The 24,095-nt window shown below is 42.0% G+C and overlaps 2 protein-coding genes across 4 annotated transcripts in view; one reads left to right on the forward strand and one right to left on the reverse strand.

Annotated features, from left to right (window-relative positions):
* The window catches only part of CEBPZ (CCAAT enhancer binding protein zeta), a 27,396-nt gene extending 17,723 nt beyond the window's left edge, over positions 1-9,673 (reverse strand). The window contains exons 1-8 of one of the 2 annotated variants that reach the window (XM_039529770.1): positions 8,853-9,001; positions 7,018-8,543; positions 5,261-5,492; positions 3,240-3,414; positions 2,893-2,981; positions 2,226-2,279; positions 223-325; positions 44-112 (exon numbers count right to left, since the gene is read on the reverse strand). In XM_039529770.1, coding sequence (XP_039385704.1) covers positions 44-112; positions 223-325; positions 2,226-2,279; positions 2,893-2,981; positions 3,240-3,414; positions 5,261-5,492; positions 7,018-8,531 — 2,236 coding nt within the window. In that variant the 5' untranslated portion in view covers positions 8,532-8,543; positions 8,853-9,001. Of the gene's footprint in view, positions 1-43; positions 113-222; positions 326-2,225; positions 2,280-2,892; positions 2,982-3,239; positions 3,415-5,260; positions 5,493-7,017; positions 8,544-8,852; positions 9,002-9,171 lie in introns of those variants that run through there. The other variant, XM_039529769.1, reaches the window with a different exon arrangement.
* NDUFAF7 (NADH:ubiquinone oxidoreductase complex assembly factor 7) lies at positions 9,537-23,063 on the forward strand. Of its 2 annotated transcripts, none has more exons than XM_039529775.1 (10): positions 9,537-9,664; positions 10,077-10,240; positions 11,621-11,701; positions 14,303-14,413; positions 16,287-16,500; positions 17,069-17,127; positions 17,876-17,989; positions 20,180-20,323; positions 20,751-20,924; positions 22,395-23,063. In XM_039529775.1, the coding sequence occupies exons 1-10, from the start codon at positions 9,583-9,585 to the stop codon at positions 22,608-22,610; spliced, it is 1,359 nt and encodes a 452-aa protein (XP_039385709.1). In that variant the 5' UTR covers positions 9,537-9,582; the 3' UTR covers positions 22,611-23,063. The 2 variants fall into 2 exon arrangements, with proteins under 2 accessions (XP_039385709.1, XP_039385711.1); XM_039529777.1 differs by having other exon boundaries at positions 14,303-14,381; positions 16,345-16,500.
* The last annotated feature ends 1,032 nt before the right edge of the window (positions 23,064-24,095 follow it).

Consider the following 24,095-nt stretch of genomic DNA (forward strand, 5'->3'; position numbering starts at 1 on the left):
CCTTAGCCATTGCAATATTTCAATTGGAAATGTTTCCACTTACCAGCAAGACTACGCACATCATTCATTAACTGTTTCTTCTTTGGCTGCATTACCACACTGCCGGTGTTCTCTGTGGTAGAACATAAATCAATCAAATGTAACAAAATGTGTTGTTTCACATTACCACTACATATATCAACAATAAAGATCATGTCCTATAATGTATAGAAAGGTTCCCACCTTTGCCTTTATGAAGTTTGGGATTTCGGTACACAAAGCGATCCAAAAATCTCATTAGTGTGAAATCCTGTAGAGGGTCACCTGCATATTGAATGTAATCACCCTGGAAGAAACAAAGCCAAAAACCGTCAAGGTCTTAATTTCAAACTACACAAGAAATGAACTCAAATTACATAAAGCTCTAGCATCAAACTCGAATACTAAACAAAAAGAATACAATATTCAACTAAAGTTAGAGGATATCTAATTATGTGAACCTGTAAGTTAATATATTTCTTTTCAGATTCTCAAATTCTGTGGTTTATTTTTCTTCTTAGCTCTAGGACACCTTCACCAGCTCTTGACCACTGCAACAGTTCAATGATACCTTCCCATAGCCTCGTTATGGGTTTACTGCATAGACTTTGAAGTGCCTGATCAATTACAAACTTTAAAGTCCTTTAGATAAGAAGGTGCATATATCATAGTAAACAACAATCTATGCCCAGCACTAGTTAGCTATCACACGGTCAAAACAAAATCTCTGAATTACAATGTTTTTTAAAAATACACTTTTTGTGTGTTCACTTCGGCACAGTATCAAACAGCATAATGCCATAAAAAGCATTTGTTCTGACTACATTTTGTTTTGAGTGCTTTTCACAAAATGACAAAGAACATTACTATTAGCCAAGTATTGATTTATATGAACACTTCTCACCTCTTCTACCGTTAGTATTTATGACATGCATCTATTTGGCATCCATCACCATACTGTACGTCTTAGATTAATACAAAACCAGTTCCCACGTATTGGGAGCTAATCCCTTATAATCTCTTTATAACCACAACTTTAAAAGAAGAGAGACTAAGAGGACGTTGTCAGGAGACTAAGTGAGAAAAAACTGGAAAAGCTTGGAGAAGGGATCTTCGCTCTTATGCAGAATATGCAGGGGTGGCAAGTAGACAAATATGCCTAAAAAGGCCCTTTGACAAAAATCCATCTCAAAAAATAAGTCAAGATGTGAGAGCAGTTACAATACTATGTAAATAGCTCTGTACTTTAAATTAACATAACTTTCCTTCGAGTACACAAACCTTTCAGCCTGGTTTAGTTAACTGAAAGGATTCATAATAAGAATTACAGCATTTCAATTAGGGATCTGAAGCTGAAGTTTAGAGAAGTGGGATTCTTATAGTATGAGCACATGGAAGCATCTTTTTAAAAGGAAGTGCACATTGACTTTCCAAGAAATTAAAGTAAGATTCCTCAATTTATCAATACAAACAGATAGATCATTTTGCAATCAAAATGCTATGCAAGGACTGGTAGGAAGAGGCCCCTAATCCTTGAAGTCTATATACCAGAACCAAGCACGTTAAACATCTTGCAAATTTACACAGCCCTCTTATTCTTTGAGGAAATAGATTCCATTAAGAGATTTATATACATTTAGGCAACAAAAGAAGAGCAATGAATCCCATATGGCAGAAAAAGGCACCATGACATTTTGAAAAAAGTAAATTCATCCTCCATCTGCACCCAAATCAAAGAAAACCCAATAGATAAGTCAGTGGGATGAGACACCTACCAATCTGCATAAAGTTCATCGAACAAATGTCAGTGCAAAAAGTGGAGGATATGTTGCCAGGTCTGTGAAACCTCAACTGGCCATGCCCAATGTGTGTGGAAATGTGATCTTATGAAGAAAAAGCCATCCATATTGGCTCCTCCTAAGCATTTTCTCATTCAGGTTAAACATTTAAATCCATAAAAACACTCTTTTTGAACTTTTATTTTAACCATGTAATTCATGATGTCGCAGAGTTCCTAGCTATATTTGCAGAGTTCAAGTGCTGTTACCACCCAGAAATCAGGTAGCCCCACTACAAAGTTTAGATCTAGTAAACCACAGACTGTTGGGGCCCTAGTTATTCCATTAAGTTTTATACTTGTGATTCACCAATCTTTGTAATGCCAATACAAAATGAAATTTCACACTATGGAATGGTAAATTACTTACCTCTAAGATAGTTTTTGCAAAAAGAGCCACAGATGGATGAAAGTGTTCAGAAAGCTAAAAAATAAAAACATTTGTATATTTCTGCTTAAAAGATGTGTGCAATTAGAAAACAAAAGCCTCTCCCATTTGACTACTGCTACAGCAACATTATACATGATGTCTTAGCAGAATCTTAGAATGTCCCCATTGTAAGAATCCAGAATTTTGTTCAGCTACTTGCTACACAAATCATAGCCACTTTGAATTAAAGAAAGTCTGATTTGTGTTACCTGAGAACAGCTGAACAATTTATTACAAAACAAAGATTAAAGCTTGTTATAACTATTTGTACTACAACCTTATTCAGTACAAAAAACTATGGAAATGTAAGAGCATGGAAAAGATCAGTTGCTATCATTCTAATCTCTATCTAAATGTTGCAATTCCACACACCCTGTATAATTATTGACATGACATGTAATCTATGCAAGTTAAATATGAATAAGTGATATCCTTTTCATCCAGTATTACTCCCACCTGATTAAAATTTCACAAAATTCAGTAACTGTTAAGAGTGAGTTTGAGCAAAGATATGTCTATAGTCCATGACATTAAAGCCAAATTGTTTTCTTGCTTAACTGGGTTTTAGCATAAAAAACAATTAAACAAAATCACAAGAACATTTTACCTTTTTTAATTCCCAAAGACTTGTGCTTTCAGCACCGCAGAATAATGGATTTCGGTGCAATGGATCATAGCAACTTGAATTCTTTCCACCTGAAGCAAGCACAAAAGCTTTAAGTTTCTTCAAACAAACATGTGTACATAAACATAAGGGAACATAACTTATATTCAAAACAAATTATAGAAGAGAACTTCTATTTAAAGGTTGACTCCTTTGGATCAGACTAATTTAGAGATTTTTTAAAAGTAATGTTTGAATTTATTCTTTCATTTTTCCACTAAGAGTTCTGATCAATGTACCAGAAGATAACAGTATTGCTGAATATGACTTAGATTTTCTAGTTAATTTACCGCCCATGTTCTGATGATGCACCCAGGAGGCTGCTGAATTTGTATCATCTGCTTTGACAGAACTTTCCATCATGCTCTTTCTTTCTGCCGCCATTTCTTTGTCTGCATCTGTGAACTTTTCCTCATCCTCTTCAGCTTCTTCCAGGTCATGAAAGTGTTCTTCTTCTTCAGATTCCTAGGTAAAACATTCTTTCATGACTTGTTTCATTTCTACATAGTAGTAATAATAGGTTATGAATTCAGTTTGACAAGATTACATAATTCTGTTAAAGGTAACCTACAAAAATATAAACAAAGTGATCTTGGTGTTGTAGATATTTAAGTTATTGGGTGTTATGGAGGAATTACTAGGTGAAATACTATAACCTGCAGTATGCATCAGGTCAGATTAGACAATCATAATGGTATTTTCTGGCCTTCAAACTCTATTAATATTTCAAACAGTGGCAAGAGGGGCACTTGGCATGTCAGTGTATGTATAACTTACGTTATTCTTACCACATTACTTGAAACATAGTACCACTGACTCTTAACACCATGGACCTGCAAAAACATCCCAGTTAAATGTCTTCTCCCTGACCTGCTCTCTACTGGTCTTGAAAACAGTTTGGCTGCTGGAGACAAAACTCTTTCCAACACCATTATACTAAGCACTCTACATTCCACTAGTAACTAGGGCACTTTCTGTAATGGTATTAGAAAATGGATTGGCCCCTTTCGATACTAGCAGCCAGAGGGGTGAATCAGAGAAATCTGGTGATGGAAATTATGACCATCAGCAGGTCACTTTCCTAGTATAAGCAGACCCCAGGGAAATCTCTAAATATACACTACTAAGCTGGTCATGTCATAACCATCAGAGAATCCCACAGGAGCATAGGGCCAACTTAACGCTGGGGGCACAAACGGGAGAAAAGGCAAAATAACATCACATAATAAAAAGCAACAGGACTTAGTGGCACCATTCCTCCAATCTCTAGTGCAGAAGAGAACAGGTTCCATGATCCGGTAGGCTTTTGTGGTGGTTGCAAATCACCAGTCTTACAAAGTTCAGGGATTCTATTCAAAGTATACCCTTGTTTTATATAATTTTGTCAAAATATGTGTGGATCACCTTTGAAGTAATTCCATAGCAAACCATAATTCACTGAGAACTTTAAATTATTACCCAAGTAGTATGAAATATGCTTACCTAACCTATTCTAAGATGTGGATAAAAGAACTGTGAAGGCTAAATGGTTGACACGGTGATCAAACCATGTCAGTTATTTCTTGTCAAAATATTGATGCTGGAACATTACTAAATATAATTTACAGTGCTTTACAAAATAATGACAAAATACCTGCCTTCAACAGCTTACAAGTAAAAAGCATGATCTTTTACCAACTATAGTCAATAGCAAGATTCCTACTGACTTCAAAGGAAGCAGAATTGGGCCCTAAGTTAGACAAGACAAACACACGTCAAGGAAAAATTGTTCAGGAAATGTAAAGATATTACTGGGAAGGAGAATAAAGTAGGAAATATTCCTGGAAAAAGTAAATTTCAAGGAGGAGAGGAGGCACATGGAAGGCTATTCCAGGCACAACGAAGGAGAAAAGCTAAGTCAAGCAACAAAGGTGAAGCCAAGAGGACTGGGAGGAAGAAATATGTGCAACACAAATAAATGTTTATTTAGATAACCCTCGTGGGGGCAGGATTATTACATAACACCTAGCATAGTGAGGCCCCCTGGTCCTGACTGGAACCTCTGGGCCTGGCTAGAATACAAATCTGTTCTGTTTTTTGCCACATATAAAATTGTTTGAGCATATTAAGGAAAAGACCAGATGAGAAATCAACTATTACTAGCTACTCCTAGTGAGAAGTTCATGAATACATTTAATAAAGCCAAAGGGACCAGAATCACTTGTCAAGAAAAACAGATTTAGAAAAAGAACCCAAAAGTTTTAGTGTTATCAAAGCTAGTAAGTGGAGACCCAACACAATATTACAGAAGTTGTTAAAAGTCACACTATACCACATGATCCTGTAGTTGAACTCGTAATCCTGGTTTTATTTTCAGAATCTCGGACACAAGATACAGGGCTCCACAAATGAATGGTGGCATTTGTCCACAGGTGACTTGAAGTAATCTTTTCACAAAGGCCTTCACCCGCCGCAACACAACATCTGCCTTCACAGACTTGTAAACAAGATTAAGAAACATGGACTGCTTTGAACATGCTGCTAACCCTGGATCCAGCAGCTTCCTGTGGAAAACATAGATAAATAGAAGCAAATGTTACTGATAATCCCAACTATTATAGCGTTGTTACCATTAGTATTAACATTTACCTTTTAATATTACATAGTGGTATCTGAAAGAGTAGTTAGTTCTTATTCTACTGTATAGGAAAATATACAGTGAATGTACAGTGAATATGACAACTGTTGGGACATCTATATACAATATTTAACATGAAAAACACATTTCTGAACCGTCAGGTGACGGAGAAACAACCTGTGTGTAAGAAAAGGTTGGGCATATCTCAATAGAAAGCAAAACTTCATGATCAGGTTTTAAAATGTCAAAAAGAATAGGTTAAATTGATCTATGTAATCTCCTCACACTTTCAAAGAACAGAAACAACTATTTTAAAAAGTGAAAAGAAAAGGATCAGCCCACTGGAGCACTCCACAGTTAGGCCAAACATCTGGTGCCAGTCAGAATTCCACTGTCTTATTCTTCAGGTCAGCTAAGGCTGGAAGGCGCTGCAGAAGCAGCATGTTTTGCACAAAGAGGAACAAAGGGGAATATGAGTGCCCTGGATTAATCAGTGACTTTCCTTGGCCAGTTAAGAAGTGACAGTTTTGAAGGGAATTCCTAACAGTCAGCTGCAAAAAGGATGGTTTTAAAATGCAGAGCCTCTAGCATAGTCTAACTCAGTGGCTCTCAGCCTTTCCAGACTACTGTAGCCCTTTCAGGAGTCTGATTTATCTTGCATACCCCAAGTTTCACCTCACTTAAAAACTACTTGCTTACAAAATCAGACATAAAAATACAAAAGTGTCACAACACACTATTAGTGAAAAATAGCTTACTTTCTCATTTTTACCATGTAATTCTAAAATAAATCAATTGTAATATAGTATTTACTTACATTTCAGTGTATAGTATATAGAGCAGTATAAACAAGTCATTGTATGAAATTTTAGTTTGTACTGACTTCGCCAGTGCTTTTTATGTAGCCTGTTGTAACACTAGGCACATATCTAGATAAGTGAATGCACCCCGTGGAAGACCTCTGTGTACTCCCCGGTTGAGAACCAGTCCCATGAATTCTCAACCTCTTGCCCCCCACAAAAGTATGGATACAAGAGTTTAGGCAAACTATTAAAACAAAAATTAGACAGCTAGAATACAGGTTACAGAAGAAGGTGACTATCAAGAAGTTTCAAACTTTAAGTATGGGGTTAAAACATGCAACTGGAAAACAATGCATGACCAATGGGTTAAGTTTAAATGTTCTGTTTTGATGACCTGTGTGATTGTCATGTCATTGCCATTTCTTTACTCTTTACAATGTGCATTATAGGAGGGAGGGACATATAGGTAAGCATTTAATAACAAACATCAGAAATTTTAGCACAGCAAGATTGGAAACTGACCAGAGAAGCCATTAATGACAAAATAAAGTGCTTCATGTGTTTCTACACCAGTATTTTTAGTTAACAGTTACCATTTCATAAAATGAAATTTCGATCATTCACTCAGAGAATTTATCAATCACTTACTTGTACAATGCTGCATAATATCTATCTGATACAGTCTGATGAGAGTCCATTACTTGGAAAAGCAACATCAGGGCCTGCACACTGGTGCTGAAGTTCACAAGATGTAGCACCTTAAACAAAGTGTTCATCTGCTCTTTCACTTTCTCATCACCAATCTGAGCATAAGGGTAAGCTCTGTTCACCCCAGTCAGAAGAGCACTAAGCATTTTGGATTCAACTTCTTTTTTCTTGATGCAACTCCGAAAAAAGCAAAAATATAGAGTTATCAGTTTGTTAGCCAGATCATTTTCCTCATGGCTGAGGACTATCTGATTTAAAAAACAAACTGCATAATACTGAGCTTTTGGGCTAATGTTTGATCGGTAGAGAAGCCTCTCCACTTCATTACACACTACTCCTTTCATGTTTGGATGTTTATGAAGTAAGGTCTCCAGAAGATAAGAGGCTTTGGTGGCTATTTTGTTTTGAGGATCTCCCAGTTTATTTACCAGCTGCACAAGAAGAGCCTTTTCCTCCTCTGGCTTGTTACAGAGAAGCTCATAAGCAACTGCAAGGGCTCGAGCCTTAGTTGCCACCAGAGAATCATGAGTCAGTGTTTCTAATACCTGCACAAATTCTGCCACCACGTGTTTCAGCTGATGCTCAAAGTACCATAATATCAATCGCCTGTCCCTTGAATCTCTGTTGCCACTTGAAAGCTTCTCCAGTTTGTTGAAAGGGTGTTGAGAGAAAGTGTGGAGTTTACGATTGTCTGGTAACAGATCTGACAAGAGAAGCTCCTTGAAAGTATCCAAAGCCATTAGGCTCTGACGCCTGCTGCCCTTCTTTTTGATAAGGTTCACCAAGGTCTCAATAAATTGGAGAGCGTGGACAGACCCATCTTGGATAAGAAGGGTCATGGCTGCCATTCTGTCAGCTAGCGTACCTGATGACACAACATTGTTCATCCAAGCTGAGGAGGCCCCCTTCTGAAGTTTTGTCTTACTCTTATACAGGTCTGCCTCCTGCTGATACAGTCTTTGGGCCAAGGCTTTATACTTTGATACAAACACCTGATTTTGTTGCTCAGAAGAGAATTCATTGGTGTACTCTAGATCATACCATTTGCCCCCTGGTTTGATCAGCAGTACTTGCCTAGCATGAAATTCAAACACCTCTTCTTGTTTCTCTTTCTTTACCACTGGCACTGTAGGAATGTGCTCTTCATTATGCTTAGCTGGCTTCTTCTTCCCATCTTTGCCATCATTTATCTGTGCTTTTCCTTTGTTTTCTTTGACTTGATTTTCTTTCTTTCCTTCTAGGGAAGGGGCACTGGTTTCCTTTTTGCTGATTTTCTCTTTCTTTGCTGGCTTGTCCGTTTTTTCCTTCTCCTCTACCACCATGAATTTTTTTGCATATTTGCACACACCTAGTGACTGGATAAATTCTTCTAGTTCACCTTGCCCCAGGTCATCAATTGCTCCTTGTTTACCACCATCCACTAGGTCCTCTGTCTCATCCAGAGCAGCCAGCATGATATAATCTTGCTGCATGAAGCAAAAGCACACACACATACAAATCAAATATTTATAAAAGCAAACAGTGACACTAACAGGCACCACACAAATACTGTACGGGGAGAGAGCTAGCTCAGTGGTTTGAGCATTGGCCTGCTAAATCCAGGGTTGTGAGTTCAGTCCTTGAGAGGGCCACTTACAGATCTGGGGCAAAATTAGTACTTGGTCCAGCTAGTAAAAGCAGAGAGCTGGACTTGATGACCTTTTGGGGTCCCTTCCAGTTCTATGACATAGCTATAGCTCCATTGTTTTTTTTAATACAGAAGGAAAAACACTCAGGGTGGGTGCCCAGGAGGCTGTGGTTTTCCTTCACGGGCCAGTCTGGGGATTGGATCAGTGACCGCGCAGGGCAGGCGCGTGCCAGGGGGCCCCGGGCAAGAAGAGAGGCTCTGGCAGGGAACTGCTACGGGCCCCAGAGCGGCAGCCCCCCCGCCTGGTAAGGATCAGCGCGCGGGGAGTATCACCGGCCTGCGGGCTCCCTGACGGCTACGCCCCCTCCCCTCGCGCCGGCCTGCACCCGCCACGCGCCCTCTCAGGGCCCCACGTGCTCACGCGCGTGCCAGCAGCGCGCTGCCGCCCCTCCCCGACGCCTTCTCACCTTGGTGCCCCCGAGGCGCAGCACCTCCTGCAGCGTGAAGCCGGATTCGGCTCCATCCTCCTCATCAGTCTCGTCCAGCTCCCTCAGACCGGCCGGCCCCGCCATCCCCGCGCTGCAGGCCGCGGCCGCACCGTGCATGCGCTCCAGCTACTTCCGGACAGAACCCTTGGGAGGTGGCAGGTCCGGCAAGATAGCTGGAGCGTGAAAAAGGTTCCGGTGTCTGAGAAGGGAGAAAGGGGCGGCCGCGCCCCAGTCAGGGAAACCCTCGTACCTGCAAGCATCGCCTGTGCCTGGCCCGGCCTAGGACTCAGTCCCCTGCCTGTATTCGAGGTGGAGGGAACATACACAGCAGCCAGGAACTGGCAGCGTCAGGTCAGAGGTGGAAGGTCAAAGGGCACGGGTGCCGCAAACATGGCCCGGCTGCCTACACGGCGCGCTCTGCTCGCGGCTGTCCTCGGCGTCTCCTGGCAGCAGCGACTTCTCGGTCACCATGGTAACAGCCGGGCCTAGCGCCGCGCCCGGGTCTCGACAGCGCTCTGCGCCCCCCCCCCCGGCTACTTCTCCGCGTCCGAGTCCCTCGGGGGCGTTGGGGGAAAGGCGCCCGCGCCCCGAGCTCAGCAGGGAGCGGGTCAGGCTGGAGCTCGGACACCGCCTGCCAAGCTCAGCGCGGCCCCCGGACACCGCGGGGGCGGGGTTATCCCCAGTCCCGGCGCGCGGGACTCGTGTCTGCAGCGCTTCCTCCCTGGCACTAACGTGACCGGCCGCCGGGCCAAGTCTTTAGCCCCCGTCTTCCCCTGCCCCGCCTTGCAGCTGGTCGGGGTCCCCCTTTCCCGCAAGCGTCCCAGCTAGTCACATAACGAAAACCCTTCCTGTCCGTGTGTCTTCTTCCCCTAACGCTTCTCCAGGTGTCGCGGCTGCATGGAGACGCCGGTGTTTCAGTGCCGGAAGCAAAGCAGAAGACAGCAGTCGGGTTACTCCAATGCTAAAGCATCTCATGTTCAAAATAAAGTCAACCGGCCCTATTACAGTCGCTGAATATATGCGGGAAGTCCTAACTAATCCTGTGAAGGTACGTGCACAGTGTGAAACAGATAACATCGCAACACACTGATGGGATAATTCTTTACCTCCGATAAACTCCCCTCTTTCAAAGCATGTTTGTGTTTCTTTTGATAGATAAACTACACCAGCTCATAATTCGGTTTGTAACCAGGCTGGTAACTTGCTAATGGTTGGCCTTGCACACATATCACATTGTTTGTGCCCGCATATCACATTGTTAATTAGTAACCAACATAGCTAACGGTGGCACACAGTTGCCTTCCTATAACTGGTTTGGGGAAGCTTTATTTAGGGTGGAGATGGGAAGCAGAGGGGTGGTTTGCAGTGTAGATTCCTAAATGTGCCTGTGTAATCAGGTTGTCTGGTCCTCCTCCCAACTCTCTGGGGGTAGGACAGGACAGACATCCCAGAAGGTGCTGCCAGTGTCACTTTGTGTGCATGCTTTCCTTCAGAGGACTAATAGGATAATATATGCTGGAATTCCATCACTGCCGTCATTTGGGTCTCCTACAGAAATAGTCATGAGTGTCAGATGTTAGGAAAACTACACAAAAATTCCCTCTTTGGAAAATGCTGTGATCATTCAGTTGGGGGAGGCAGGTGAGAGATGGGAGGATGGTTCATTAGTGAGATTTTCCTCAGTCCTGGCAAAATTTTCCTTTATAATTTGAGATGTACACCTCTCACTTGCATTGCACTGCCATCAGCAGCAGCATTACCTTTGAAGAAGCAGCTGTTTCTCCTGACTAGCCCCTTAGCTATTTAATATCTTATTAGATGTGTCTCTGTTCTAGTTAGCTTGGCACCATCTCCCCTTCCACTTTGTTAATTTCAGTTATTATGGCAATGCTCAATTCTGTTGTGATGTGAAGAATGACTTCTTTAGTTGGTTGTAAAGTCTGCAAAATAATTAATTCTGAGTGCTGTACAAATCAGACTGTCCTCTCTCAAATGGAATTGACAACTTTGTAATTTTAACCCACGCTGATCAAATGATCATAGAAAGTTAAGCTGTCATACAGAACACTGTCAGGTTCAGATTTCTAGGGACTCGTAAAAAGGGGAAGTAATAGGCTCAGTAATAAAAATCAATTTTTAATTGTTTTAAGATTAACTCTTTTTCTTCTACAAACCCAAGTTTATTTCTTATTTTTCCTTGATGTAAAATTTGTTGTTGCATCAATCAAACTCTCGCCATTTTCCATAGGAGGAGTTTTGTGGGGTATTTTGGATTTGTTTCATTTTTTTCAGTATTAAAATAACTACATTTGTTCAGTAGACTGGAAAGTGATTTAATTTTTAAAGCTCAGGAGAATATGAAGGCTTACATATTACTGATCGGAAAATAAATGTGATATTATTCATTTGTTTTTTTACTTTACTTTAGGGTTACTATATACACCATGACATGCTGGGAGAAAGAGGGGATTTTGTTACTTCACCTGAAATAAGTCAAATCTTTGGGGAGGTAATATATAAAAAAAAAAATTTAAATGTTCCTTTCATCTTTAAAACATACTGTTAGAAATACAGTTTATGAACATGTGGTCATATATGTTACCAGTGCTGATAACATTTGTTGAGAAGCAAAAATAAACAGACATCTGAAAAGTGACTTTGTTGAAAGAAAAAAGGATTTGGGGCCTTCACGTGTATTGTGTATAAATTATTTTCACCAAATTTGTTTGGTTCATAAACAAAGAACTGTTGCAACTTCCAGGCTTGAACTCAGAACACAGCTTGACTTTTAGATCCCATGCTTTCTGACTGATGCATCATTACCAGTAATAAAGACTGTACAGGCCAAATTCTGCTTTCAGTTGCACTTATGAAAAGGTATTGTATCAGTGCTGGTTGCCTATGTGTAACTAAATTGGTATCCACAAGTGACTTGCATTTGATCGTTAGTTAGCAATTCTTTTGATGCACAAGCCAGACAAGAATCCAGCTCAATCTCCCAGAGCCCTGTTTTAGTTCTTCAGGGCTGACAGTAATCAGATCTGCTCCCTCTAGTGCAGGGTGAGCAAACACAGCCTGGGGGTCACATCCGGCCCTCCAGATGTTTTAATCTGGCCCTCGAGCTCCCGCCGGGGAGCAGGGTCCAGGGCTTGCCCCACTCCGCGCGGCTCCCAAAAGCAGTGGCATGTCCCCCCATCCAGCTCCTACATGTAGGGGCAGCCAGGGGGCTCTGCATGCTGCCCCCACCCCAAGCGCTACCCCTGCAGCTCCCATTGGCTGGGAACCGTGGCCAATGGGGGCTGCAGGGGCAGTGCCTGTAGACAGGGCAGCGGACAGAGCCGGAGGGGGAACATGCCGTTGCTCCTGGGAGCTGTTTGAGTAAGCACTGCCTGGAGCCTGCACCCCTGACCCCCTCCCACAACCCAGCCCCCTGCCCCAGTCCTGATCCCCTTCCCATCCTCCAAATCCCTCTGTCGTAGCCCGGATTAACCTCCTGCACCCCCAACCCCTCATCCCTAGGCCTACCCCAGAGCCCGCACCCCCAGCCGGTGTCCTTCCTCCTCCCCCGCGCCCCGCACTCAAATCCCCTGCCCCAGCATGGAGCCCCCTCCCGCACCCTGAACACCTCATTTCTGGCCCCACTCCATAGCCTGCATCCCCAGCCAGAGCCATCACCCCCTCCTGCACCCCAACCCCCAATTTCGTTAGCATTTATGGCCCTCCACACAATTTGCATACCAAGATGTGGCCCTTGGGCCAAAAAGTTTGCCCACCCGTGCTCTAGAGCAGCGGTCCCCAACCTTTTTGGCACCAGGGACTGGCTTCGTAGAAAAAAAAATTTCCGCAGACCTGTGGGATGGTTTTGGGACGATTCAAGCGCATTACATTTATTTTTGTACTTTTATTTCTATTATTATTGTAATATATAATGAAATAATTATACAACTGACCAAAATGCAGAATTAGTGGGAGCCCTGCCCCCTATCTGACCCCCACCCACTTCCGGCCCCCCCGACTGCCCGCCCCCCTCAGAATCCCTGACCCATCCTGCTCCTTGTCCCTCACCATCCCCAGAGACCCCACCACCCTGGGACCCCACCCCTGCTCCCTGTCCCGACTGCCCCAACCCCTATCCTCCCCCCCCCCCCCCCGCTGAGTCCTGACAGACCCCCCCGGAACACCCACAATCCAACCCCCCCCATTCCCTGCCCCCTGACTGCCCCCCCAACCTCCACCCCCTCTCTGTGCCCTGACTGTCCCCAGGACTCCCTGCCCCTTAGCCAACCCCCCTGGCCCCAGCCTCTTACCCCCGGCTCCCTCTTCACCCGGAGCCTCAGCGCCTCGCCCGACAGCTGCAGTGTGTCTCCGGCGGGGCCTGAGCTCCGTCCCGCTCAGAGCCGCGTGGGGAGGGGGCGGGGCTGTGAGCTCCACGCCGAGCGGAGGCAACTGAGCTCAGCCCGGAGCTCGCAGCCCCGCCTCCTCACCACGCGGCTCTGAGGGGGCGGGGGTCAGGGGCCCCGCCGGAGACACGCTGCTTGATGTGCTAGGGGTCGGTTCGTGGCCCAGTTCCTAACAGGCTGCGGACTGGTACCGGTCTGCGGCCCGGGGGTTGGGGACCCCTGCTCTAGAGGTTCAGGAGTCGTGTTGGCTGCTTAGTAAAAGAATGAGATTTTTACATAGCCACTTTTCAGTGCAGACCCATGCTATAAGACTGGTAAAATAATTTAAATGTTGTGGTTTCTGCAGGTGAAATGCAGGTGTATGTATCACTAAAGCTATAAATCAGGGGTCAGCAGCCTTTCAGAAGTGGTGTGCTGAGTCTTCATTTATTCACTCTAATTTAAGGTTTTGCGTGCCAGTAATACATTTTAACGTTTTTAAGGTCTCTTTCTATAAGTCTATAACATATAACTAAACTATTGTTGTATGTAGAGTAAATAAGGTTTTAAAAATGTTTAAGAAGCTTCATTTAAAATTAAATTAAAATGCAGAGCCCCCTGGACCAGTGGCCAGGACCTGGGCAGTGTGAGTGCCACTGAAAATCAGCTCGCCATAGGTTGCCTACCCCTGCTATAAATCCTAATAAGTTTTGTGTGTTTCTTCTCAACAGTTAATAGGAATATGGTATGTTAGTGAATGGATGGCCACTGGCAAACCTAAAACTCTCCAACTGGTGGAACTAGGCCCAGGTAGGGGCACTCTTACAGATGATATTTTGCGGGTACGTAAAAAGAATATAATATAATCTCTGTGTGTCTGAATTTACTAGTTTGGGGTTCTCTTTGGCTCACACAGCTAACATATTCAAACCTGAAATCCGAAATGAAATTCCATAATGTGTTGGAACTTCCTTATCTACTGAATGCATTTTGGTTACTAGACTGCAACATTGGATTTTACCTAAGCATATCTATCTGTATTCCTGTTATTTTAGTGAGGAAACTGGGGGGGCTCAGAAGTGAGAAGAGAACACTGGATATTAGAAGCACAATTGTGCAGATCCATCACTAATCCACTGTAATATACAATTACATTGAGGAAGAGGGTAAGAGTATCCCATTAGAATACACTTATAGAAAAGTTACCCAGGGTCGTAAGCAGTTTATATGAATGTTGCTGATTGTAATTAGGAGGCCCTAATGTGAGCTACAGAAACAGGACAGTATTACAGGCTTGAATCTCAAAGGTGCTCAGCATCCTGAACTCCTATTTACTCCAGTGGGAATGGCAGAGGCTTATCACTTCCTGGGATATCAGACCCTTTCTGATATAATGCCCGTTCTCAATTATTCATTAGTAAGTACTAATCAAATTACCAACCAAAAGAAAGGTTGTTATTGGAATTCAGTACACCAGGGAAAATATTGAGAGCTCCCACTCCTTCATTCACAAACAAAAGTCAAATGTAATAACGATTGTGGAGTGTATAATATACATTGTTCTCATTTGTCCTACTTTGGAAAAATCCGAGATTGCTGGTGAACCAGTGCACTCCAAAAGCAAAATTTGTTGTAGGTGTCAGAGAAGTTGCTTCTTTATGCCAGACTCCTGTTACTCTCAATAAGCTTTCATTCATTCCCACTTCTTCTTGAGGATGTGGGTCTGCATTTCCATCCTCTAGTTCAGCAGTTCTCAAACTGTGGGTCGGGACCCCATTTTAATGGGATCGCCAAGGCTAGCTTAGACTTCCTGGACCCAAAGCCAAAACCCGAGCCCCACTGCCCAGGGCCAAAACCAAAGCCCGAGGATTTCAACCCTGGGTGGCTGGGGTCAGGTTACAGTCCCCCTGCCTGGGGCTGAAGCCCTTGGGGCTTTGCCCCCTCTCTCCTCACCTCCCCCCAATCGATTAAGGGTTTGACTTTGGCCCTGTCACCTAGGGCGGTGGGGCTTGGGAGGGCTCAGGCTTTGGCCCCCCTCCTGGGGTTGTGTAGTAATCTTTGTTGTCAGAAAGGGGTCACGGTGCAGTGAAGTTTGAGAACCCCTGCTCTAGTTGGGTTGTTTTGTAGAACCATAGGGCTTGGTTCTGCTTCTTTTGAAGTCAATGGTAAAGTTCCCCTGACTTCAATGGGAGCAAAATTGGAAACCCCTTTTATTGTAAAAGAACCCTGCAGTTATGGCGTGGGAGGGAGAGAGTGTTTTTTTTTTTTAAATGTTCTCTCAGCCTGAATTGATTGATTGATTGATTGTTTGTTTGTTTGGGGGGGGGGGAGAGTTACCTTTTCACTTTGGACTGTGCTTTTTGATTTTTCCCATGTGGCCACATTGATACCATTATTTAATATGAACTATGGGATAAAGACGTGCAGCTTTCTGTTGCTGCTGACTAGTGACCTGAACCAAGGGTAATACTCACATAAGTAAGGGTGACAGGATCAGGCCTTTGATGAGCTAGCTGAGTATTCTCCTCTCCAGAGACCAAGGATGAAATTCTGGTCCCACTGAAGTCAGTGAGTCCAGGATTTAACCCCAGATATGCTCCCTTCACATTTTTCAGTCTCCAACAGTACAAGCAGTTAAAATCAACTCCTCACCCAAGTTTACAGTACTGCAGCACACAACTGCCTCTATCAGAATTCCTCTTTCTGTATTTACAGGTCTTTAACCAGCTTGGCTCTTTACTCAATAAATGTGACATTTCTATTCATCTGGTAGAGGTGAGCCCCAAACTAAGTGAGATCCAAGCGTTGACGCTGACAGGAGGGAAGATACAACCAGAGCTTGATGTTACTTCCCCTGTCTACATGAAAGGCATTAGCAAGGCTGGAATTCCAATCTTCTGGTACCGAGAGCTGCAAGATGTACCACAAGGTAGTTATGATTATTGTTTTAATTGTAACGATGGCTTTCTTCACTCATTTGTAACCTTTTTATAACTGATAACTTCTCTGTAGTGTGGTTATGGATAGAAAAGTAATTCTGTATGAAATAACCCCTACGTCTTTTGTGAGCCTGAACAAGATTTGGCCACTGATTCTGACGTCCTCCATTCGTGGATGCCCATCTTAACACCCTTTGTGCCTGTTCTTCAGATTTGGTGAATGCATGCAGGTCCCATTGACTTCATCTGCACTTCCTGGATACCAACAGGACTTCTGAAAATCAGGCTCAAGCTGGCAACCCAAAACAGAGGCATCCAAAGATACTGGCCACTGTTAAAAATGTGGTCCTTAATGTATCTGTGCCTCAGTTAGATAAAATGGGAATAATAATAATTACATCTCTCCTAGCGATGTTGACTAGCTGAATTCATTACTGTTTATAAAGTACATTTTGATTCCCAAATGGAAGGTGGTGTTAGAAGTACAAAGTACTACTGTTAATAACTTATGTTGAAACACTGATGGCCTTTTTACACTTTTTTTTTTTTTTTAAACAGGTACCAGCTTTTATTTAGCACATGAATTTTTTGATGCCTTGCCAATACATAAATTTCAGGTACATCTAGAAGCCCATTGTGTGTGACTTTCTGTTTAAGAGATGTGTGGTACACCTCTACCTCGATCTAACGCTGTCCTTGGGAGCCAAAAAATCTTACCACGTTATAGGTGAAACCGTGTTATATTGAACTTGCTTTGATCCACCCCCTGGAGCAGTGCTTTACTGTGTTATAGCCAAATGTGTATTATATCGAGGTAGCGGTGTATATGGAAGAATAAAACTCATTACCAAGCCAGACTGGGGCTTGTTTCCTAACCCCACCACTTACAGAAATATATATTAAATTGTAACTGAAGAAAAATTAGGATTGAAAAGATACTATGTTGTGTGTATGTTTTATTGAAAAAATAAAAAAAGACTTGTAAGGTTTTAGGAGAAACTTAAATCTTTCCAGATTCTTATGGGAATAGGTTGCTTAGATAACTTGAATAAAATTCTGGAGCTGGGTGTTTTAAGAGTTGGCATGTTATTGCCAAATTCATGTAAACTTACTCCTCCATGGATGTACTTAAGCCTGCATTTATTGACCTTTCAGAGCATTCTACCAGACCAATTTCCCAGACTTTCCCTAAAGGCAGTTGGCTGGGGGTTCTGGTCAAATGTACATTTGATATTGTTATAAAAAGGTACAAGCATCTCTGTGTTTTGATAAATCTTTAGTTAAATCTAATAGATACACAGGCTAATGAGTTCTGATGGGCTACAGTTTGGAACATCAAATAAATATTTGTGGTTTATTAAATAGAGAACAGAGAGAGGATGGCGTGAAGTGTTGATTGATATAGATCCAGAAGCTCCTGACCAACTGCGGTTTGTTCTGGCACCATCTGCCACACCTGCTACAGAAAACTTCATACAGGTACGATTATGTCTACCTGAATTACATCAGATTAGCACTGCCCTACTCTTTCAAGCATCCGGTTATTATTAGCTCTTCAGTTATTTCTGTGATTTCCAGAACATCTTCAGCTGAGAATCTACTACTTCATACTGCATCATCGGGTGAGTTTGTTAGCCTCAGATAAATCACTGCAGTTTTAAGTTTTATTGTTTCAGGAAAAATGTTGAGCTTTGCTCCTCATGAATAATAAGTAGGAGCATTTCATAGTTACAAACCCTTCCCATCAACCTACCGCTCCTTTTCCAAATGGAATGCTGGCTGTGACGGTGCTTGCAAAAAGACGGTTTGTTCATGTGAACATTTAAGCTGGTACGTCTTTGTGAAGTTAGTAGCAATAACTCTACTGCATTGTGTTGTTTGGGTTTCATTACAGTAGCTGTTGGGCCCCCTTCTGTGAAGTGCCCTAGACAGTTCCTGCCCTAGAGAGCTTACGCTATCAGGTCCTGATCCTGACAAGTCTTGGAGGTGCTTAACTTTATGCACTCTGAGTGGGGTTCAATGGGACTACACGTAGGGCATAAAGTTAAACACATGCACCAGTCTTTGCGGAGCTGGGGCCTAAATAAACAAAGTATCAGTTTACAGATGGGGATCTGAGGCAGAGGGACACAAAATGCTAAACAGGAAATCTTTGGCAGAGCCAGCACTTTGAAACCAGACTTTGAGGCCCAGGCTAGCATGTTACCCCCAAAACCATCCCTCCCTGTCACTGATTCTGATTCAGCAAAGCTCTTAAGCATGTTGGTGGTACCTGTCAGTACATATTAATCCTGTAAGGCCTCCTTTGAATATTAATTTCATTTACATGTTAACTATTCTCTCAATCTTTACGGTACTGAGTGTGTATTTGGATATTAAGTCTAGAGTGTTTGGTCCATAACCTGTGAGTGACCCATATTCAGCAATTTCTTATGATTGACCATTAGACTATAATCCATCCTGGCCCCTCCAAGGCTGTGGGAAAATAGATGTCCAGGAAAGAGAGCCCCTCAAATTACCAAAAGTGTCTACAGAATATAAGAAGGATTACTTGATTGATAGGAGCAACTGTTATTGTAGATGCTTTCTGCAATGATGAAACGGGGGTCAATTAAAAGATGTTTTTGGCAATGGCTGGTTGTCCTAGCTGCTAGAAATAATGACCAGATAAGAATTCTGTTTTTGCTTATCAATCTTGTAACAAAGATACAATAAAGGAAATTCCATAAGTAATGAAATAAATGAAAACCTTAACATATGGCAAAATCAATCATGGGGAAATTATTTTTCCATACACAATGGGTTTCTTTGTCTCACACCCTATGAAAAATAGAGAGCTTGAAAAATAGGTTGGAGAATGCAAAACGACTCATCTCACCAGTTTCAGAAGGGAGAAAGAGGCAGATGCCAGCTCTTTACTTTACGCCAAGGGTGATAATGTATCTCTTCGTTCTGTATTATGTACTGCATAGTGCTGTAGTAATCTGATTAATAAATAATCTGATTAAATTCCATTTTATCCTGTTATTTGACAGTCTTGAATCATTAAATTCAGAGGTGCAACAGTATGCTTCAGTGCTCTGCTGAAATGGGGTTAGATATGCCCATTACAATATTTAAGTGATAACTGCATTTTTCTAAACTAAGGTCAGCTTTTAAAAATAAAGCTACATTTTCTGAGTGAAGCAAAACTTACAACTTAAAACTACTTACAAAAATATTTTTGGATTAAGACCATAAGGTGAGACATTTCATCTGAGGAGGTCCTTTTGAGAGAGAGAGAGAGAGAGGTAGCTGAAGTAGTATTTTCAACCTCCAATTAGAACAGCTAGTATTCATTTTCATAGGAGAATTTTTCCTCGTAACACTCTGGGGCGGGTAGATGGGGAAGTTGAATAGTACAGTGGGTTTTTTCCACTACTTCTCTATCACCACAATACACTTCCCATATAAATTATTAACTGAAGAAAGTATTGGCCAAAACCAGCTCAAGAAACTGCTAGGGTAACCTAGAGCAGATGAATATGGGGTATGACCCATGTATGACAAAACAATCTGAAAACAGGTACAAGACAGAGGAACTAAAAGTTGTTTTTTTTTTTTTTGCTCCAAATCGGCTCGTTACTTTGTGTGCTGATTTATGCATTTAATCCTTACATCCTGCATTAGAGTAAAGAAGTAAGAGATCACGTGGAAGTATGTCCTGATGCTGGCATCCTCATTCAGAGACTTGCCTGTCGTATTCAAGAGGATGGGGGAGCTGCACTGATTGCTGATTATGGTCACAATGGAAATAAGACTGACACTTTCAGGGTAAGTTTGATTAGTTAAAATGCTCAGTTATCTTTCACTCCTTACTGCATACGTAGATCCATGACTCTAGAAAGTAGCCAAAGTTCTGAAAGAGATTTGCCCAAGGAAGACCTATGACTAAAGCTATTAACCTCCTTACTATGAAGCAGTCAGAGAAACTACTTTTGAGTGAAGGGCTGTTTACACAAGTAGAAGTTGCAGAATTGGGCTCTAAATAAATGAGGGGCTTCCCCCAAAAGGGAAGGGATGGGTGAGGTGGGCCCTTGATTCTCTCATCAGTGAGTTTTTGTTTATGCAATTGGAGAAAGTAAACTTTAAACACACAATTTGCCTGTCAGGTCTTATTCCTTCTGGTACTTTTGGCCTAAAGACAGACTGCCACCTACATGTGCACTGGCTTAAGTTATCTTGTAACTTCATTTTTCAGAGTTTCCGCAGTCATGAACTTCATGATGCATTAATAGCTCCAGGTACAGCAGACCTGACAGCAGATGTTGACTTCAGCTATCTCCGAATCATGACACAGGGAAGAGTAGCCACCTTGGGACCGCTAAAGCAACATGAATTCTTAAAGAATATGGGCATTGATGTCCGGCTGCAGGTAGGGTCTAGTGATTGCATGTAGACACTATTACTAATGCACACACACCTCATAATGGCATAGAGAGTACACTTCTAAAATTTGTGGACGATACCAAGCTGGGAGGGGTTGCAAGTGCTTTGGAGGATAGGATTGGATTAAAAATGATCTGGACAAACGCAAAGTACTCCACTTAGGAAGGAACAATCAAAATGGGAAATGACTGTCTAGGAAGGAGGATTGTGGAAAGGGATCTGGGGGTCATAGTGGATCACAAGCTAAATATGAGTCAGGAGTGTAACACTGTTGCAAAACAAAGCAAACATCATTCTGGATGTATTAGCAGGAGTATTGTAAGCAAGACAAGAGAAGTAATTCTTCCACTCTACTCTGTGCTGATTAGGCCTCAACTGGAGTCTTGTGTCCAGTTCTGGGCACCACATTTCAGGAAAGATGTCAACACATTGGAGAAAGCCCAGAGAAGGGCAACAAAAATGATTAAAGGTCTAGAGAACATGACCTATGAGGGACGATTGAAAACATTGGATTTGTTTAGTCTGGAGAAGAGAAGACTGAAGGGACATAAGTTTTCAAGTACATAAAAGGTTGTTACAAGGAGGAAGCAGAAAAATTGTTGTTCTTAACCTCTGAGGATAGGACAAGAAGCAATGGGCTTAAATTGCAGTAAGGACCGTTTGGGTTGGACATTAGGAAAAACTTCCTAATGGTCAAAGTGGTTAAGCACTGGAATAAATTGCCTAGGGAGGTTGTGGGATCTCCATCATTGGGGATTTTTAAGAGCAGGTTGGACAAACACCGGTCAGGGATGGTCTAGATCAGGGGTTGGCAACCTTTCAGAAGTGCTGTGCCGAGTCTTCGTTTATTCACTCTAATTTAAGGTTTTGCGTGCCAGTAACACATTTTAACATTTTTAGAAGGTCTCTTTCTATAAGTCTGTAATATAGAACTAAACTATTATTGTATGTAGCATAAATAAGGTTTTTAAAATGGTTAAGAAGCTTCATTTAAAATTAAATTAAAATGCAGAGCCCCCCTGACTGGTGGCCAAAACCCGGGCAGTGTGAGTGCCACAGAAAATCAGCCTTCAGCACCCGTGCCATAGGTTGCCTACCCCTGGTCTAGATAATACTTAGCCCTGCTTTGAGTGCAGGGGACTAGACTAGATGACCTCTCAAGGTCTCAAACATATGATTCTATGCTTCTGCTACAATAAGCATTTATTAAAAGTGGGTTTTATGTAAAAACCTTCTTGTTTCTATATACTGTCACTTGGTTGCAAGTTTTATTAAAATTTAATCTTTAATTATGATCTTCAATCATTGGTGTTTTATATTCCATTCAGTATAAGGCCCCAGTTGGATCTCACCAGTTATACACAGATTCTGGTTTCCTGATTTTCCTAGTGTAGAAGGGTTATTTGTGGGAGAGGAGGAACAAGAGTAAAGGCATAATTAACATTGTTTCTTTCAGGTGCTATTGCAAAATTCAAGTGACAAAGCAATGCACAAACACTTGCTTCAAGGCTATGATATGTTAATGAATCCTAAGAAAATGGGGGACCGCTTTCATTTTTTTGCCCTGCTGCCTCATCAGAGATTTGCACATTCTGATCAGAAAGTGGATCTACGACACTCAAAAGCTCTTTCCGCAACTGTTGCTGGATTTGGTGAACTTGTCTGGAAGTAAAGCCAAAGATTAGACACTGTATTATTGATGGGAGCCTGCCAGCAGCTATTAAAGTCACAGTAAAGGAAATGAAGTCTATGCATTTGATAGTTTTACATATTCAAGAAAATAAACTTTTCTTGTAATGGATCACTTGTCTGTATGCAACCAGGATATGCACCGTCTTTGTGCTGATGTACAAGCATAGGAAATGTACCATTGTTCTGGCCTGCTGCTTCCCCAGACCGCTTCTTTGTGCCTCCATCTTAGGTACATACCTGTGGTTTCCTTGGAACCTGAGGCAGCATTGAAGGCTGAAAGATTTCTCCCCAGATTCTCAGTAATTTCCTTGGTTACACCCCTCCTAACTTCAGCCCTCCATTACACCTCAAACAGGCTGCAGTGATGCCCACAACAGATAAATCTATATAATTAACTGGGCTACTGTAATTGACTAGAATGACATGTGTATAAGCTAACATCAAACTGAACAAATTTCAGCAGAAAAGTATACACAGTAAATGAGAGCAAACTGTTCCAGTGGATTTTTACTTTTAACACTTTGATTATGAATGACATACCTGTGAAATCAGGTTTTACTGTACTTATTAGTTGACGTACAGCCACAATCACCGACTGCAGGGGTGCCCAACAGCCCACCAGAGCATTTCCTAAGGCCTGGGGCCTGCTTCAACACAATACTGACAGCCAGTGCAGTGTAAAACTAAAATGATGTAAACATAACACTAAAGTTTTTAAATAGGTTGTTTCTATGTACAGTATTGTCTAAATGTTTGTGAAACAAGCAGAACTTAAATATAAATCGAGGTGACTGTAAATCTTATTAAAATATGTTGAATATTTTGACCCACCCAAGGTTGTGTGTAGGTTTAGATGGCCCTCCTGTGTAATAAGGTTGAGCACCACTGACCTAGTGGACAAAAAAAGTTAATTACTACAGTCCCAGGAGTCTCACTTCTCCTTTCCTGGGAGAAAGCTAACATGTCTATGGTTGGAATTTTCTCAGAGCAGCTGGTCCAAGGTGGAATGAAAATGTTGCCTTCTAAGGCACCCATGTATATATGTAGGTGGTGTCAACTGCAACAAAGGGTTAGGTGAATAAATCACTTTACCATAAAAGGTTTCCACTGTACAGCCAGTAAATAGTATTCATTTGGTCACATTTTCTTACTGCTTGCTACATTCTGGGTATACTTTTAACAGTAAAGTTACATTCATGCTGCAATAGAATACACCTTGATATGTTTATTTTCCTTTTGACACTATTCTAGGGCTTACACTGTTACTGCCTATTCTGTAAGAATTTAAACACAAACGAGGAATGACTAGGTGAACAAGAGGTAGCTGAACTATGACAGTTCTAGAAGTTGAAAGTAAAATTGCATAACTTTGGCTATTAAGAGGTACTGTCAAGAGATATCATACTTGACCTACATTAACATTGTTTGATGTAATAAAACATTTGGGGAATGTCCTGGGGATTCT

This window comes from Mauremys reevesii, linkage group 3 (genome assembly GCF_016161935.1).
Source record: "Mauremys reevesii isolate NIE-2019 linkage group 3, ASM1616193v1, whole genome shotgun sequence".
NCBI classification, from domain to species: domain Eukaryota; kingdom Metazoa; phylum Chordata; order Testudines; family Geoemydidae; genus Mauremys; species Mauremys reevesii.